At 43.3% G+C, this 17535-nt stretch overlaps 4 protein-coding genes across 5 annotated transcripts; 2 read left to right on the top strand and 2 right to left on the bottom strand.

The window, feature by feature from the left end:
• Positions 1 to 434: 434 nt before the first annotated feature.
• On the top strand, positions 435 to 833 carry RB195_006748 (uncharacterized protein; the record flags this gene model as incomplete). The annotated part of the gene is made up of 1 exon (XM_013445547.1): positions 435 to 833. The coding sequence occupies one exon, from the start codon at positions 435 to 437 to the stop codon at positions 831 to 833; it is 399 nt and encodes a 132-aa protein (XP_013301001.1).
• Positions 834 to 5279: 4446 nt separating this feature from the next.
• Positions 5280 to 7046, bottom strand: RB195_006747 (uncharacterized protein; the record flags this gene model as incomplete). 2 transcript variants are annotated; one of them, XM_064180006.1, is made up of 4 exons in its annotated part: positions 5280 to 5489; positions 5965 to 6358; positions 6596 to 6691; positions 6778 to 7046. In XM_064180006.1, the coding sequence occupies 4 exons, from the start codon at positions 7044 to 7046 to the stop codon at positions 5280 to 5282; spliced, it is 969 nt and encodes a 322-aa protein (XP_064036911.1). The 2 variants fall into 2 exon arrangements, with proteins under 2 accessions (XP_064036911.1, XP_064036912.1); XM_064180005.1 differs by lacking the exons at positions 5280 to 5489; positions 5965 to 6358; positions 6596 to 6691 and adding an exon at positions 6457 to 6553.
• Positions 7047 to 7442: 396 nt separating this feature from the next.
• RB195_006745 (uncharacterized protein) lies at positions 7443 to 13275 on the bottom strand (the record flags this gene model as incomplete). The annotated part of the gene is made up of 2 exons (XM_064180003.1): positions 7443 to 7627; positions 13200 to 13275. The coding sequence occupies 2 exons, from the start codon at positions 13273 to 13275 to the stop codon at positions 7443 to 7445; spliced, it is 261 nt and encodes an 86-aa protein (XP_064036909.1).
• On the top strand, positions 7655 to 8200 carry RB195_006746 (uncharacterized protein; the record flags this gene model as incomplete). Its single annotated transcript, XM_064180004.1, has 2 exons — positions 7655 to 7837; positions 8036 to 8200. 2 exons carry the CDS (start codon positions 7655 to 7657, stop codon positions 8198 to 8200), a joined length of 348 nt encoding a protein of 115 aa, XP_064036910.1.
• Positions 13276 to 17535: the final 4260 nt, after the last annotated feature.

Below are 17535 nucleotides of genomic sequence, written 5' to 3'. Positions count from 1 at the left end.
ACTGCTCGTCGAAATATACAGCACATACCTATTGGTCGGGTGTTGTTTCTAGTTCTATTTTTAATTAGCTTAGTTCTTTTAGTAGTAGAAACCGACATAATTTACCCTTAAGATCCTTTCCTCTACTTCCCTCTTTTCTTTCCAGAAATAACCTTCCTTTAAGACTGCTGCCTTGTTTTATGCTAAATCAGGACTATATAAATGTTACCATTTTTTTCTTGAAACAACCACGGGAAATGGAGGCGGTACATACGGTTTTTGGAATGAGTCAGCATAGGAATGTGCGAAAAGTTGTGTTATAAGTGTTATTTGATTCTCTGCAGTTCTTTCTCCATTAGTATTATAGTAAATGCGTGATTCTCTCTAGTTCTGTTCTCTCGCTGATACTACATATTCTGTATCTTCACTGAATCCACTATTCTCTTTCTTTTCAGATGTCGGGCTGGGACGCTTATATCAACACTATGACTGAGGCGTCACCTGCCATTAAGCGTGCTGCTATCGTCGGTAGCGCTGACGGCTCTGTTTGGGCTCGCACTCAGAATGGAAATACGTTCGCGGCTACGGATGCTGAACTTAAGAAATTCGTCTCCCTCTTTGACAATCTCGCTGACGTTCCAGCTCACGGTGTAGATCTCGAAGACATCCATTACATCGTCCCTCGTACGGAGGAGAATCTTATATTTGGTAAGAAGGACAAAAGCGGATTCTTTGCAGCGAAGACGAAATCTGCTGTTCTTATCGCTGTTTATGAGGGTGAGAATCAAGTATCTGCACAAGTGCGCACCTCCGTTGAGAAGCTCGCCAAATATCTAGAAGAGATTGGCTATTAGGCTGCCCCGTAATGGTGAGCTGAATCTATCAATTTCACTTTTATTTTTCTTTTTTTCAAACTCAAGGTTCTTCAAATATCAGGTGCCCTATTTAGCATGCCAAACTTAAGTGGAATTCCGCTGATGTTGCTTCTAATTATTGGTAGTAGTCCACCCGCGCTCCATATGGCTTGCACTTCAGCGCGCAAAAAAGTGTCCATAGAATACAAAGATCGTCCTTAAGGGCTAATGGCTTTTCCATTTGAAAAAACAGAGAAGCATTTGAGAAGGCGATAGTTCATCAATCGACAGGTCATTAGTGGAAGTGAATAGCTGAGTCATACGGGGTTCTAAAACCCAAGCATTGGTCTTAGAGGATCTACGATATGTAGGCTGAAGCTATTAAAGAAGAGACGAAGGACGTTAGAACGGAAACTAATAATGCTTTAACCTTACCAAACTCTTCAATCAGGCTTACCAGAAGTGAGTGGCTAAGTCATATCGTATAGTAGTTTCAAAGAAAAAAAACCTAAAAGATCTTCGCATGCAATAATTTTTATTCACACATTGATCTGTCTTTCCTGACTAGAGTTTTTCGATTCAGTGGTGTAGCTTTTATGATGGTTGTTGGGTTACGAAATCCTCCATGAAATGGGGTACGTCGCTGCCCTATCTTTCTCTTTTCTCTTAGCAGAGGACTCTCGAAGGCTAATGCTGAAGTTTTAGAGCACTAACTGTCTTAACTATTCAATTACAGTGTTGAGTTATCGATTTGTGAATTATCGCCTTCTCAAATGCTTCCCAAGGGTTCCTGCAGAGTTCAGAGCCGCCAGCTCTGTGGTTTTGGTGGTTATTGAGCGCACTCTTGTGAATAGTCAATAACCGCCAGAACCGCAGAGCTGCTAAACCGCGCGGCTCTGAAATCTGCGAGCAGCCCAAGAGGGGGAAAAAGAGGGACGTTTGACAGTTAAGAACGATCTTTGTTTATGACCGCTTTCTTTTGCGTACCGAAATACAAGCCCAAGAGAGAGCGCGGTTGGTTGAGTATTGTCTCCCGACTACCTTAGCACCCACATTTACACTTCGCAGAATCTAGTTAGTCCCGAAGCATTCACTGTTTTCTTATGTTGTCAACTATTTATTTATTCGAGCACCCTTACCTGTTAGACATTTTCCAGATCTGCCTTGATGGTTGATATGCCATCGTTCATCATGCGTGTTGTCTTCAAAATTCCTACAGCTTCACTCCAGCTAATTCATTCCTTTTGAAAGACGTCGGTAAAATCAGCGTCAGTTGAGGGTCATTCCGTCTTCCTCGTTGTTGTACTTTTTTGTGCACAATCTTTGACCGCCGTTTTCTTATTATTATATCTGTTAGTAGTCTGAAGTTTTAATGAGCTGGTGCGAATTCCGGTGTGTTTTCTATTCAAAAACGTGGTGATTGTGGTTTCCATAAATATTGCACGCCTTCGTCACAAGTTTTGTCCGGTTCTTTTCTGTCAGAAATGAGCAAAGGAAACATAAGCTATAAGTGGAGTTACACTTGTGGAGCCTTACGAGTGAGAACAAAAATACACTAATCTGACTAAATGAGGTCTATATGACTATATGTGAATTAAAAGCATGACCCCACGAATCTAAGGTGGTACGGATTTCAGGTGAAGTATTCGTATACGGGATCGTAGATTATGGAGAGGGACGATCCCGTCCATTTCTTCCTAATTGCCGTAAAAAAACAGCCCAGAAGATACGACTTCGGGCGTTCCGGTGCTCTATTTTCTACAAGGAGTTCGATTGGAGCGCGCAGCCTTGTGCACGCGCCGCATCTTCCGGGCCGTTTTTTACGGTTATTAGGAAGAAATGGACGGAATCACACCCCTCTCCATAATCTACTATGCCGTATACGAATACTCCACCACAAAACCCGTACCACACCAGATTCGTGGGGTGATGCCTTTAAAGTCTCATCTGGACAGTCGATTATGAATAAGCCGAAAAGTCTGATTTGATTATGAACTTCTAGTCCTGATTGTGCGTGGGCTTACAACGCTCATAACAGCTCCAATCAGGCGTATTTTCATTGTCTCATATTTTTAAGCTGTCTGCTAAAAGGAGTGTCAAAAAAGAACTAAACTGATTCTGTTGTTACAGGTGCGTGTATTCAGAAAGTTATTTCCATTCCTTCTGATTCTGGTTTTCGAAGTTTGGTTTTGTCCACTATTGATATAGTTCGAAATTTAGCTTGCGAGTATCACAGTGAAAATGCAAACCGTTCTAATAAACCGAGAATCGAATAGATCAGTGGTACCCGAACTGTTTATCATTCTAGGCGACTTCCTGGAAGATTGTTACAGAGGACCATAGTGTGGGCCTCTGGCAGGGGGTTCGAGTTCTTCCAATTGCTGAAGCAGTGCTAATAGCAGGCCACTAGCAACGTTACTTATAGTCCTAAAAAATTGGAAGATGTTGCTTATATGTAGTGATTATCTGTGATGAAAGCTAACGAAGAGATCTAATTCTCTGACTAGCACCGGTCTTTCCACGTCGAATTGAGTTGTCTCAGACCTTGGGCTCTATGGTGACCGATCGAGGGGGTTCTGTACGGTCTGGTCAAATTACCAGTGGCAGAGGACCTTGTATCAGGTTGAAACTAACACGACTCGAAACGAAAACTATTTTGAAACTGCTCTTACAAGTTTACAGTATTAAAAGTATTGCGAAAGTAGTGTTCTCAGAACCGACTTATATGTACTTCTCGTGGCTGGTGTGTGCGCATCAAGTTCTATTTTACTGCTTTGCGGAGGTGATGAGCAGGAGAAAATCTAACTGCAACAACTAAGTGCCAACACAATCGCTATTCACCTAGGAGACGTCTTATCAGCCCGCGGGAAGAAGTTGGCTTTGTTGTGCATTCTCCCACCGTAAATTTCGTCGATTCTCACCAAATTCTAACACTTCTGGTCATCTTTCGTCCCCTCTCCGTGCTTCAAATACTTATGATGCATGGATACACAGTCGGCGTTAATGGCTTGTACAGTCTGGTCAAAACAGTTGCTTGCGCTACGGCACCGTAGAGGTACAAGTTGGAATCGAGGTGGGACCTTCGGTAAGGTAAGACTGCAGCAACGAATGATGCTTGTAAAGGTCCTCTCTCGATGCCAAACGCTATATGTCACCGCCTCACTTTGAGCACAGGCTCTTACACACGTGTACCGCCCTTGAAGTCGCTTCGAGTTCGCTACGCCGGGAGCTGCATAACGTCCCTGGTGAAGGTGTGAACTGGCCTTCTTCACAGAACGCGGCTAGTTCCGAGGAGCTCTCTTTTCTTTGTTTTCATAGTTGTCACTTATTTTAGGTATAGTACGTTGTGAATAAAAGTTTGTAAGGATTCAATTTCTGGCACGTTTTTCTGTGTAGTTCTGCACGACTAGCAGATAATCAGAGAAATCTGATCGTGCATTCTTCACAGCACCTCGAATCAGCATTGCTGGCCCGGAATGCAGCACGTAACACTCGTGATCTTACTAACTCCACTATGTAGTAAAGATTCTGTCAATTATTTAGATGGCTCAGAAATTGAGTGAATATTCCCGTAACATGTAACATATGGTGATCTCATGGATCTCCACTACACGATAAAGGAAAAAGGACAAAGTGTATGAAGTCAAGCATTCACAACTCATCCCAATCTTTTCAGAATTGTTTGAGTCTAATAACTCTAACGGCTTACTCAGTGACTTGGCTGTCCCAAAAGCGCCTAAAAAAACATGTGGCTGCATCCTACTAATGAATAATCATGTCTCTCATCCTTCCGAGGTCGATAAATTGGTACCAGACTTGTCTGGGAGGATAAAAACACTGTCTTGACAGATCGGCTATCCGCCGCAAGTATTCATTGTAGCTCAGATACGCGTTCATATACCTTCTGAATATAGAACACGTTGGCGTATAACTTGTGTACTGATCAACGCCAGTTTTTTGTATCCTTCGTATAAGCATAAACATATACATAAGTACTTCTCATCATAGTTCCTCAAAGCGACTTCAGCTTGCGTGGATGCATACAGTTACTTACTTACATAGATACTTAGATAGTCCCTCTTCACTGGACGTGCGGGCCCCAGCATCTCTTCCACTCATTTCGTTCCCTCGCCATTGTCATCCAAGATGTTCTCAAGTTTCGTGAGTGACGTTGACGAGGTCCTTGAGCTGTATCCAGCAGAGCTCTCATCTGGTCCATCCATGTAGAGAACACGTCACCCCATCTCGTTGGCGGCGTTTAGCATCTCTTGGGATCCACGCTAGCGTTCTTTTAGTCCATCTATCGTCGATTCTTCTCATGATGTGACCGGCCCATCTATGTTTTGCTTTCTATATATATATATTCCGCTGGGTCGCGAAGACGGGACATTTCTCTTAAGTCGGAGCTGCGAAGACCGGCTAGGTGTTGTGTGCGCCGGTTAAACTTCAGAAGGCATCTCTCAAGGGCTCTGTGGGTAGTAAGTAGCTTCCTAGACGTGGCAGCGGTGCCCACGTCTCAGCTGCGTAACAGAGCGCTGGAAGAACTGTCGAGTCGAACAGATGGGCACGAAGATATTGGTCCGTCAGTTCGTCCGTAGCTTCCCTGACGGGTGCGAATGCTGCCCATGCTGCTCTCATTCTTCTATTCAGTTCTTCCTTCAAGTCGTTTTCCATGTTCATAGAACGTCCGAGGTATACGTATGACGAAGTTTCCACGGTTTGGGAGCTTTCAAGTTGTACTCCTCCGTCCACGCATTAGGCGTTCTTCATGAACTGTGGCTTCTTTCTGTTTATTCGCAGTCCTACTCTCTTCCCTGCTTCGTTCAATTCGTTGAGCATCGTTTCTGCTTCATGGGTTTTGCTCGAAAAGAGAACGATGTCGTCCGCGAAACGAAGGTTCGAGAGAAATCTTCCATCAACACGTATGCGCCTTTCTTCCCAGAAAAGTGATTTCAGTATCCATTGTAATGCAGCCGTGAACAGCTTCGGCGATACAGTTTCGCCAGAAGAGAGGTCTTGGAGATTGTTTATAATTTATTATATGATGGATTCCTGTAGTGTAGATATATTTCTCTTTTTAGTGTTCCAAATTTCCAATGGGTATGGTGAGGGGGCGGTGAAAAAGCTGTACCTTAATGGCGCATCGATCGTGACAATTGGCTGATGTCCTCACATACGACGAATCCACACCTTGATCGACCAGCGCTGATAGTATTGCATTTGTTTCTACGCTGTCGAAGGCTTTCTCATAGTCGACGAAGGTTAGAACAAGGGGCAGGCGGTATTCCCGGCAAAGCTCTATGACCCTCGACACGGTCTGGATGTGGTCCAAGCAGCTGAACCCCTGACGGAATCCAGTTTGTTCTCGAGGCTGGGCTTCATCCAGCGTCCTGGATATGCGCATGAGGGTGATCTCGGTGAAGACTTTGTATAACACGCTCAGCAAGCATATCGGACGGTAGTTCCGGAGGTCCTCTCTCTCACCTTTATATGAATAAGAACGATTCGCGAGGTCTTCCACTGGTCTGGAATCCTTTCTTTCTGAAGATAGGGTGTCATGTGCATTGCCAAGATTACATGAAATGGATGGCTACTAGCCCGAAGAAAGTCTGCTGATATAAAATCAGGTCTCATGTGGCATTCCATGCTCTCGATAGCGACCCGTACTTCCGAAGGGAGAGTCCGTTCGTGGTGGAGCTTCACCAGTGGGGATGATCGGGCTTGACATAGGAGTTGATGAACGTTAAAGCTTCGAGTAGAACCTCTCCGTAATGATTTCCATCTCACGACGAGAAGACGTACGAGCCTCGTCTTCGCTCAGCATGGCTGTTAGCAGAATATTATATTCACGGAGATCCCTGCGGCACTTCTTTAGACTCACTGCCTGTTTTTTTGCTTGTTTTTCTCCTGCAACGGTTTTCTGCAGCTAGTGTTTGCTACTAACCGCTCAATGTGCGATGCATTCGGATCAAGCCTCAAAGTCCTTCTTTCCAACAATTCCTTGGTGGCCTTCGAAACTCGATCCAAGTTTGTCGTAGGCAGCATCGAGACACGCTCAGCACAGGCTCGCAATCCTCTGAGCAGCATCTCATAGTCCACATTTGGGTCCTCCTCGATGTGCCAGTCACCTTGTGGCAAGGAGACCTCTAGTATGCAATCGTCGTAGACGACTTCTTTTCTCCTTTGTTGCCGATAGCAGATGTTCTTTTCCATCGTGTGGCTAAGTCGTATTTTCGCACGAAGGGGACGGTGGTCAGAACCACTACAAAAGAATATTACGACTGAGACGTCAAGCAGACACCACCACCGGTTGGTGAGTATGTGGTCGATCTCCGCACGAGTCACGCCATTGGGCGATTCCCTTTGTCCATCGACGATGATCTTTCTTCATGAAAAGAGAGTTTCCATGAAAGAGGCGAGCGGTGGACAACAACGAGACGACTTCCATTTTCATTCCGGTCCTCTAGTCCAAATCTTCCGATCCTGTATTCCTCTTCTGTAACGTTTCTTACTTTTGCGTGGAAGTCTCCGACAGTGAATTTGTAGAAGGATTTCTCGTTGCGGATCACTTCCTCCAGCTCCTCGTAAAACGCGTCCAATTCAGATTCATCAGGTGCTTAGGCGGAGGCGAGGAATGGCCAGATAAGGTGACAGGATCTCGTGAGAATCGACAAGATGGATGACAGATTTGTGCACAGCAAAACCAACACCATCTACATTTCGCGATGGAACCTTCCCTCCACGAATGATGAGTGTACCGTCATTTATCTCTCGCTCCTTCTGCACTTGGTCTCCTGCAGAGCAATCACGTGAAATTTGATATGATGAGGATTGACAAGATGGACGACAGATGGGTTACAGGCTCTGCAGCTCCGAGAAGGGCGCGCAGATCAGCTGTGACAGTCTCCATGGCGAGTCGTGCGTGTTTCGCCTTGGTCCAGAATCAAAGACGTTCTGACCAGCCGAGATTTGATCGCCTTTCACCGGTCGCCATACCGTCCGAGGTCTGAGACGGCAGGGCCCAGTGCGCAGGGTACTGAGGCAGTGAATATGCTAAAAAAGACTTTTCCTCAAACTAAGCAGCCCTGCCACGGCGAGCTTAGCTTTCACCACAGGTCGTCGCCCAACCTATATGGATCAGAGAGCCACTTTGCGACATTTTGCCAAGACGGTGGTGAATCTTAGCAGTGGTTTACTCTTAGCTAGGCTTCCGATTCCGAGAAAACGGAATGTCGGATGTGTCGAACTTCTTCTCAGCTTGGGAGACCCTGCCGGAGGACGAACCTCCGCTGTTCATCGCAGTTCGACACCCAGAGTCACCTCCACGCCACTATGAGGCGGTAGACCGTTGTGGAGGGGATGCATAGTTAGGTAGCTCGAAAAGATAGCATTTATGAATTTTATTTTAGTTCAATAATTTTTGTTGGGAAAACAAACTCACCCTAGAGAATAATCAGGTTTGGCGATTGTGTCATGTCACGTACGCAATTGCGTACGCGGCTTCTCTCGAGGAGCCAAGCGGTTAGGAGCGCACAGCAATTCTTGCTGACACCAACAATCGCTGCAGTTTGCGATGGTCCCACCTCGATTCCAACTGCTACGTCCACCGCACAGCTTCGAGAGAGTACGCAGATGCACCGTGCTTCATGTCGTCATCACTCAAATATAGTTCAAAATGAGAAGATCCATGCACTTGACAGTTAAATCGGTGCATAATTAATTAATTACCCAAGCATTCTTGGGCTCGGCCTAGAGTGTCTGACAGCAACATTTCGTTCAAACCGCTCCAATCTCTGACATCTTATGGCGATTTTTCTTGGATATTTACTATTTGTCCAATAAGACGTTGTGTGTCTTTCCTATCGATAATGTATATGTTGATGATGTATGAAAAATACATACTTTGCACAAAGGTCGATTTCTAGCGGTTGTCTGGGAATGGTTGTCGAGCAAATAGAGATAGGTCTTCAAAGATTGCACTTCTAACAGTAGGAAAATATGAAGTAATTTCTTTCTTCTTTCTTTCTTTGTTGTTTTGGACATGAGTATATGTTGAGTATGGGCGGGTGCAGTGTAGAGGTTAGAGGTTCCGCTTCCTGCACGATCGAGCGGTGGTTCGAATTCGTCTGGGAGGATAAAAAACTGACTTGACACATTGGCTAGCCCAGCAAGTCATTGTATTGGCCGGTTACACGTTCGTAAACCTCAAACGATTCTGAATTGAAGTGAACGTGGGGGCGCAACCCAAGCGGATTGATCAACGCCAGACACTTTACTTTATGTTGTGTATGTATAAACATTTTCACTCATTTTATATGTACCTTGTTCAGTTTTTTCTTGATATAGTGTTTGAAAGGTGTCGACAGAGTTGATTTATAGCTTATGCACTTCTAAGAAGTTCACTTTAATGCTTCCCCAAATACTATTCCAGATTTACGACAATTAAAATCACTGCTTTTAAAATGACGTATTCTACTGAGAGAGGCTTGGCGATCTACGATTTTTCAGAAAAACGTTCGTATAGTGGTTATTCCATTGTTTTCCCATGAATTGCTGACATCTCTGGGCATTTTTGGCATGGGAGGAGGCGGAAAACAACAACGCAATGGCTTTGTTTCGAAACCACGCTTAATTGGAAGCGTTTTTATATCGCCTGGAATACTTAAATGAAACGAAGTTAGAGAATGCGGAATTCGAATACATGGAGTGCAGGATTTGCAATTTGTCATCATTGTCATTTGAATGACATTTGTGATGTAGAGCTGTCATCAATTGCTGTCATCGATGCTTTGCAGCTCTGCGCAGAACAGCCATTGTTTATATCAAAAACAAAACACTGCATTCCGTCCAAACGCAAACATAGCATCCTTGGCTGGAATCGAGCTATCAAACTGCTCTTTCTCTCCTATAAACGAAACTTCAACTTTCTTCCTCGTATTTCCTCCAGTCACTCATCATGTGTCTTGTTTTTTTAGCAGGTGAAGTTGTTGAACAAGTGGGGGTAGATGTGAAATGGGTGCGTGTAAAGAGGGTCCCGGCAGATTTTCGAGCATGCTCCCATCATTCCTTGGCAGAGCAATTAGCGATGGTGCGAGAAAGAGATTTACCTTCGTTGCTACTTAAATAGCTAACTCTGCTCACCTACCAATAGACATCGTACGCTGCATCACCACGCTAATTCACGAGCTACAGAATTGTTCTGAAGAATCAGATAGATCCACTGGAATTTTTTTGATGTGAATTGATCTCAAATTTGTAACTGTACCAGAACCAAGAAAAATTCTCGCGTAAAATAAGAGAGGATGGTGCATCTAATAGCTCAAAATTACGTATATGAAAATTTTCCGTAAAAACGGAACATTCCAACTTTGAAAAGTAACGAGAATGAGGCTTATCGTTGTCTCTAAGTTACAAGCTTTTTTGTAGCTTAATATATTTCCGGACAGATAGGCCCTCTGATCTCTGACCTCTTATAAGAAAAGATTTAATTTGATAAGATTTCTAGGCTTTCTAAAGGGAAGATCTAACCAAAACTCGCTCCCGTTCTATTATTAGAATACCTAAGAAAATGGCATGTACCTCTAACTATATTGTTCTTCAGTTTATTCGATCCTTATAAGTGTGTAGTTATTTGCGGTTGTCTGCATCTCCATAAGCGACTGGAGGGTGACCTCATCGAGGTATTTTAGCGTATCCAATGACATATCCAGTGGACGCGGAGAATCTGTCGGGACCCTCTTTACCGTTCCCCACGTGAAATTACTGAACTTCTGCTCATTGAGCTTTACCCAAAGTAGTAATGGACTCTGCTGTAGCTCATATCATGTATCTTGCCAAGAATTATGAAAAATAAGGATATAAATTAATATTTTCGTTAATGGTTAATGTTTCCTTCAAATTCTCTCTCGAATTTCTTCCTGAAATTTTTCAGTTTCGGTTAATTTTCCTAATTCAAACTTCCTTTGCACACAATTTCATTTTGAACAAAATATGGGAATTATTTGAAGCTTCACTGGCCACAGTAAAATCTAAGAGTTTTGTCAATGACTTTTGAGACATATTAGATGATGTTCCGCAACTGAGGGCAATATCTTAAAACTCTGAAATAAGAACAGTACTTAGAGGTGGTCTAGCATGGTGTAAATGACATACTACGGGGTCGACATACGCGAGTGCGTACGCGACTTCTCTCAAGGCGGTGCCGTGGGACGTAGTGCTTAGGAGCGCACTGGAACCTTTGCTGGTACCACCTAGTTTGCAATGGTCCCACCTCGGTTTCAACTATCGCCTCCACCTCCACCTCGTTTCGAGCGAGTACGCAAATGGCTTCATGTCGTTCTGACCCTACTATAGGTACGGAAGATCCTGTAGTGTCTGTGTAGTAATTCAATACTATGTCTTCGTGTTACTTTATCAGGGATGATGGCAACATGATCAAGACCGCGATTTGACAACTGAGCAAAATTTATAGTGACTGTGGAGTTCGATTCACCTTTATTCTGTTACTAAATTATTGATCACGGTGTGTGTACCTAAAATTTGCTAGAACGAAAGATCTATCATTAACAGGACTTGAACCTCCTGCTCCTCCCAATCCGACCAAGTATTAATGTGTCTATTGCCAAACATTCGCTAAGTTACTGGCCTTCTTCGTGATTTCATTTATTTCCCTCCCCTTCGACAACTCGACAGGATATGTCGTATCTGAGTATTCGTCGGTGTTCTTCGTTCTGCGACATATAAGATCTTATTCGATCTACTTGCCAGTGCCGAATTTCTTCTGGTCCTCCTTCTCCACTTCAGTTCCAAATTCAACGAAACGATGTGATGTCCTTCTCATAAGATGACAGATGAAGCGAAAACAACTTCCAGTGACTAGGAGGATAAGAGGACAGGACAGTATGCTGATGTTTTGCACATGTCATCCGCATATGCACAAATCCACTCTTGAGCGAAATTCTTCAATTTGACTCAAGAGTGGATTTGGCCAGCTGCTCGCCTTCATGCAGTCGAGGTTCACTATCACTGCAAACGATGCTACTGATATCCATACATCATGATTAGTCAAATAGCGAGCAGATAGACTTGCAGCTTGACTTCAGCGGTGAATGTTGTTGTTCAGCATAAAGTCTAGAAAACAGAACTCTCATATGAATCCTACCAGTTGTCCCTAAACTTTGAATTCCATTGATCGCCACAAAGACACCTGTATCTACTCAGATCTATCCGAATGTAGCCAATAAGCTGCAGGGAGCTTCAGAGGACATGTTGCAGTTTTCCGCTGCCTCATGTCAATTTCACTGTATTGTGCACATGGAGAAGATCATCGGAGGGACGCACTGACGGTGAAAGGGCGGTGTTAGCAAAACGCTGTCCTCTTTACAATAGCACGATGAAGATTTGCTTGTCAGGATGTACTCGGGTTAAATTCGAAGTGTTGTCATATTCCGTGTTCACTGTTTCCAACCGTCCATGAATTGATTCCCGGCAACCTGATAGCGTCGATTATTTTGCTTGAATATTATGAGTCGGAGATGATAACTGTAGTAGTGTCAAAACGAAATGAAGCACGGTGCAGTTGCGTAAGCGGTTGGGCTCGACGCGGTGCGCTGGAGCGCAGCGGTTAGGATTGAGTGAAGACAAGCGCTCATTGTTGCAGTTCGCAATGGTCCCACCGCGATCCCAACCGCTATTTCGACCGCACTGCCTCGAGTGCAACCGTTTACGCGACTGCACCAAGCTTCATGTCGTTTTGACCCGACGATACCAAGACTTAAAGTAGGTCGAACTCGGAACTTGTTTGGTTATGATTAAGTTAAACAGGGGGCTGTTTCTGTCCGAAGTCTGGTGCAGTGACATTTTCAGAACAGATCGAATTGTTATTCAAGAACCATCTTCAATACCTTGTCTGGCTAGGTATTTACAGTGAAAACAAATCCAATGGGATGTGATTGACGCTGTTTTCAGCGGCTATCGCGAATGCCTGGACACTTTCAACTTATGTGGAGGCCGAATCCTCTGCGATCTGAAATCCGTGCAAAGAGAACTTCTTTGACTGAAGTTCCCCTCCCTTTCCCCCTCTCAATAATTTCATGTTAACTAATCTGTGTACAAGATAGTAGTCGCTTCGGTTTCATCATATTTATTCTTAGCCAAGCTTGCTTGTTGCGTTAATTATTGTATGGGTAGTTCTTGCTTGCTGAGTTCTAACATAATTCCATTGCTGAAAGTAATGCCCTTTGCTAGTACCGCCTATTATAGTACTCTCCAAGCACTCGGATACTCATCCAGATGATCATTACTACTTCTATCATTCATTTCCATGCGGAAGGAAGATCCAAAAGACCACGCAAGAATCTGACTTACCTAACTTAGTTGGCAGATTGGCATTATCTCCTTGTGCGTTTATGCGCATCTTCGTTGAGGCGTGTCGTCCTTGCATAGCTCTGCCTTACCTTCTCGACCTTCAGCAAGAGCTTGCGCAGAATCGATCCATTCGCTGTTATTTCATATCCTGCAAAATCTGACGTCTCACTCGAGCGATCCATCAATGTCGAGTGCCCTTAGGTCCTCTTTTATCACTTCACTTCAAAACTATCGTTTTCGGCACGGCCTCTCCCAGCTTGCATCCGACAAACTCCTCAGAACATGTTGAACAAAGCATTAGCTGTTCTCCTCAGAATAAAGCAAAGGTACCGAAGACGATGTTCTGTAGCAACTTTCGAAGGTGCTGTAAGATGTTGACACGTTCTCGTGTTGTCCACTTGTAAAAGACATCGACTTTCCCGCAATGATTGTGGCATAACCCGAGCTAAAAATAGCCAGGCAACCGCGTAAACAGCTTCTTTTCCGTGCATTCAAGCCTCTCCATCATCTTAGACGGTGCTGCCCAAGTCTTCGATCTGTACATCATGATGGGACGAAATGCGGATAGGTAGACTCGTAGCTTGACTTCGCGGGCGATGGGAGTTGACAACAAATACTCTGTCAAAGAGTTGAATGCAGATTAGGCGTTGGCGCATCCATGTTGTACACGACACTCGTAACTACCGTTGTTCTTCTTCGTCAGCACACATGCTAGGTAACAGAATTCATTGGCGAGTTTGGTCGGTTGCCGTTCCACCCTGATCCCCTTTGGAGGCTGGGGGAATACTCACATCTGCTTGTACACACATAGGTACGATAGGGAGGAGCTGGACCCTCCTCATATGAAACGAGTCTAGCAGCTAGACTATTTTCATACAGTTAAACTAAACTAGCCAAACAAATATGAAGGACCGAGTTAAACTTTCTACTTCTCTTTCAGTTGCAGCAACAAAGAACAGCAATGAAGAATATTACTGCAAATGCGGCAGCAATTCCAATCACTGCAGCTTCGCCAGCCCTTAACAAGAAATACAGCTGAGATTGTTAGGACATGACATGAGATTACAAGTCTGCAGCTAAATTGCTCCCGAAATCCATGACCGCTTAGAGCGTCCGACAGCCTCCTTGAGTTCGGCAGGGTATATCGCAAATGCTTCGTCGGATTCGCGGTTCATAACGCAAAATTGAAAACAATGCATCAAGTGCTGGAAGTACGACATAATCGAATTTTGAAACACATTTACACACATCTACATGAACTAGACTATAGGTAAAACTAAGAGGAGTCAAGGATCTGTTTGGGACGGTAAAAACACAAACGCAAACAAAACGCGTTGGCGCATCCCAAGTAGATTGACACGCCAGTGACTTTTTATGCTCGTTATCTTTCTTAGTAGCTGTAGCTTAAATGTAAGAAAGCGTCTAAGACTAATTGTTAGGTCTTTAGTGCCTCGATTGATTTAGTCATTCACTTTTAGAAATAAGAGCGCGTGTGAGTGCCCCCGCCCAACTACACTTTACCCCGTTTGCTTCCTCACTTTGTCAGTTCGTGTCGATCACAGCATAGTCCTAAAATGTGTGTTAAAATAGATAGAGGAGAGGAAGGTTGCAGCATGTTTCCCGTCTTTGAGAAGGAACCCGAATATTTTGGCGGGACTTCATGAATAGAATGTAGAGAAGAGAATGAGAAGAAGAACATGTAGCGAGAAGGGAAGAAAGTAGGTATACAGTCGGGTCAAGACGACCTGCATAGGCGGCTGGGCTCGAAGTGTCGCGGTGAAGTTGGCAGCGAGGTTGAATCCGGATTCTTGCTTGGAATACGGCGATGAATGGAGCTAGCGAAGGTATGAACTTGATTGCAACTTCTAGCTCCAGTGCGCAGCTTCGAACGAAGTCACGCAACTTCTGCACTTTTAGCCTATGTTTCTTGGGAAACAAATTTGTGGTGTTACATGGGCATTCCTTTTAGGTCAAGTGAACAAAATGTGCTGACGATGACCAAGATATGACGTATTTTCCATAAAGTGTCGTGTAACCGGGGTCAGACACGGTAATGAGACACTATCCTCTCGAATACGAACCCCCAAATTTAATGACCGAAAAGCTCAGATTCTGTGCACAATGTTAGATCTGGGAGATCGCGAATAACTTCGTCACAAGAGGTGCAAATGATGAATTTTAAGTAGCTTTCCAGAGGAGAAACCCTAAAAAACAGTCGTATCACTGTTTTTTTCCTTATTCCTAGTCTTTTTGGAATTTTGATGGGACAGAGATATGAAAAATGGTGTTTTCCCATCTCTGTCCCTTCAAAACTTTGGAAAACGGCGAAAGCCCTGGAAATCGAGTGATGCAGCATCTGATAGAAAAAATCTTCAACTATAAAATACTGGAAGATGACTTGCTCTGCCTTAAGTTGGTCTGAGTTATTGAATTTTATTCAAGATCACACAATTTCGGCGCGCGGAGCAAGGATTTTGGCAAGTTTTCGCATTTCAGAAAAACGACACAGAAAAATCCTTCAAAAAAATTTTAAAAAATCCATATATTCGGATAGAGGAACTAAAGTAGCCCCGTTCGTTTTTTCTCGTTTCGGGACCGTCTGGTTCTCTTATAATTTAGATGTGACAAATCCAAAAAGAGTCGGGAAATTTTCGAAATTTTGTCCCAGCAAAATTTCGAAAGGACTAGAAAGTAAAAAAAAGACAACAATATTACTGTTTTTAAGAGCAAACCTTCTTTTCTGACAAACTACCCAAATTTTTTCTTTTGGTCCTCTTATGACGAAGTTATTCGCGATTTTTCAGACCTAACAATGTGCACACAATTTGGACTTTTTTGGTCATTAAATTCTATTAAATCTGCTTTTAAAGTGCTGTTAACGGGTTAAAATAAAATTCCTCATTTTTAGGAGCGGTTTAAAGTTTCTAACTCTTTTGCAAAAATCTGACTCAGCTGGGTGTCGAACTTACGAGGTCTCATTGTTACATTGTCAACACGTTACACATTTTCAAAACAAAATATTGGGGCTTCCATTTTTTCGTATGCCTGAAACTAAATATAATATTTTGTAATTAATGTAATCACTTAATATTATTTTTTTAATATTTTATAATGTATGTAGTTATCTAATACTACGTAATATTTTGTCGTGATTATCATGCTATCCTCCATCCACTCTGCCCACCGTACACTCTCTTACGACCCCCTTCCCTTTACGACCTCTCCCGCTGGGGAAATCCCATCACTCGCTTGACCCTGCTTGTAACGGTAACAGTTCCCTGAAGCGCCACTGCGCAACGCGGAAGCCGAATGGTTTCTTTGCGTTTGCACCGAGTCGGTGTCGAAGGTGCTGTTCGCATTGCATCCTCGGGAATCCCTGGTTCTGTCGGCCAGCAATGGCCCATATTGAAAGATTACATGTGTTGATCACTTCTTAGGGTTCTTGCATCCGTAATATTAGTGGAGAATTAGTTTAGAAGTTTCTAAAAATTCCCTACAACCATCATAAGAATTGTATTTGACCCTTTTTTAACCTAGCTACCTTAACCAACATTCCTGAAATATTTGTATTTAGTCGTTTTAATTAACTCCATCACTGAAGCGTACACTGTTTTAACAAATGCTATGATATCTTCATGATCATTCGTCTTCAAATTCATTGTTCATTTCTTTTCATGTCTTGTTTATGTTGTGTGATACAACGAAAATCCATTAAGTCCAACAAATCGGGGAATGTAGATGAAAATTCCTAATGAAAGGGTTTTTTGAATTGAAAACCCAGGAAGGATTTCAAACCGGGAAATCAAGGAATTCGAGAACTTTCTGGTTTAAACTATTGAACTACCATAAATATATTGTGAAACTCTACATATAGATTCTTATTACTTATATTCGTACAATACCGTAACGCTAAAAGAGACTGTGACCGGTGCTTCAAAAAATCGACAAAATAGATCTCAAACGCATCCACATACCAGCAAATAAGCAAGATTCCTCTTCATATTTGCAAGATGTCAAAGCATTCAAATTCTCTCTATCTAGCAAGTAATCGAGTCCAAAGACTGCTTGACTACCATTCCGGTTTGAATTCGATTAGGGTCGCTCCCACGATCACATGGGAAGAAATAGACAACGGCAATACGGAGGAGGGCAACGTGGAACGTACTGAGGACTTTTGAATTAAGAACTGATATGGGCTGGAATAGTCTTCTGATAGCTGCGCGGAATACAACTGAAAATATTTCAGACCTGTATAGTTCCGAGCTCTAATGTTTTCGAATTTCTCGGGTTTCAATGCGACAACGAAATACTTTTTTTGCGTCAATGGATTCGGCGT

Source organism: Necator americanus, chromosome I, assembly GCF_031761385.1.
Source record: "Necator americanus strain Aroian chromosome I, whole genome shotgun sequence".
Classification (NCBI taxonomy): domain Eukaryota; kingdom Metazoa; phylum Nematoda; class Chromadorea; order Rhabditida; family Ancylostomatidae; genus Necator; species Necator americanus.
The sequence above is the reverse complement of the archived record's forward strand: the minus strand, read 5'-3'. Positions and strand labels throughout refer to the sequence as shown.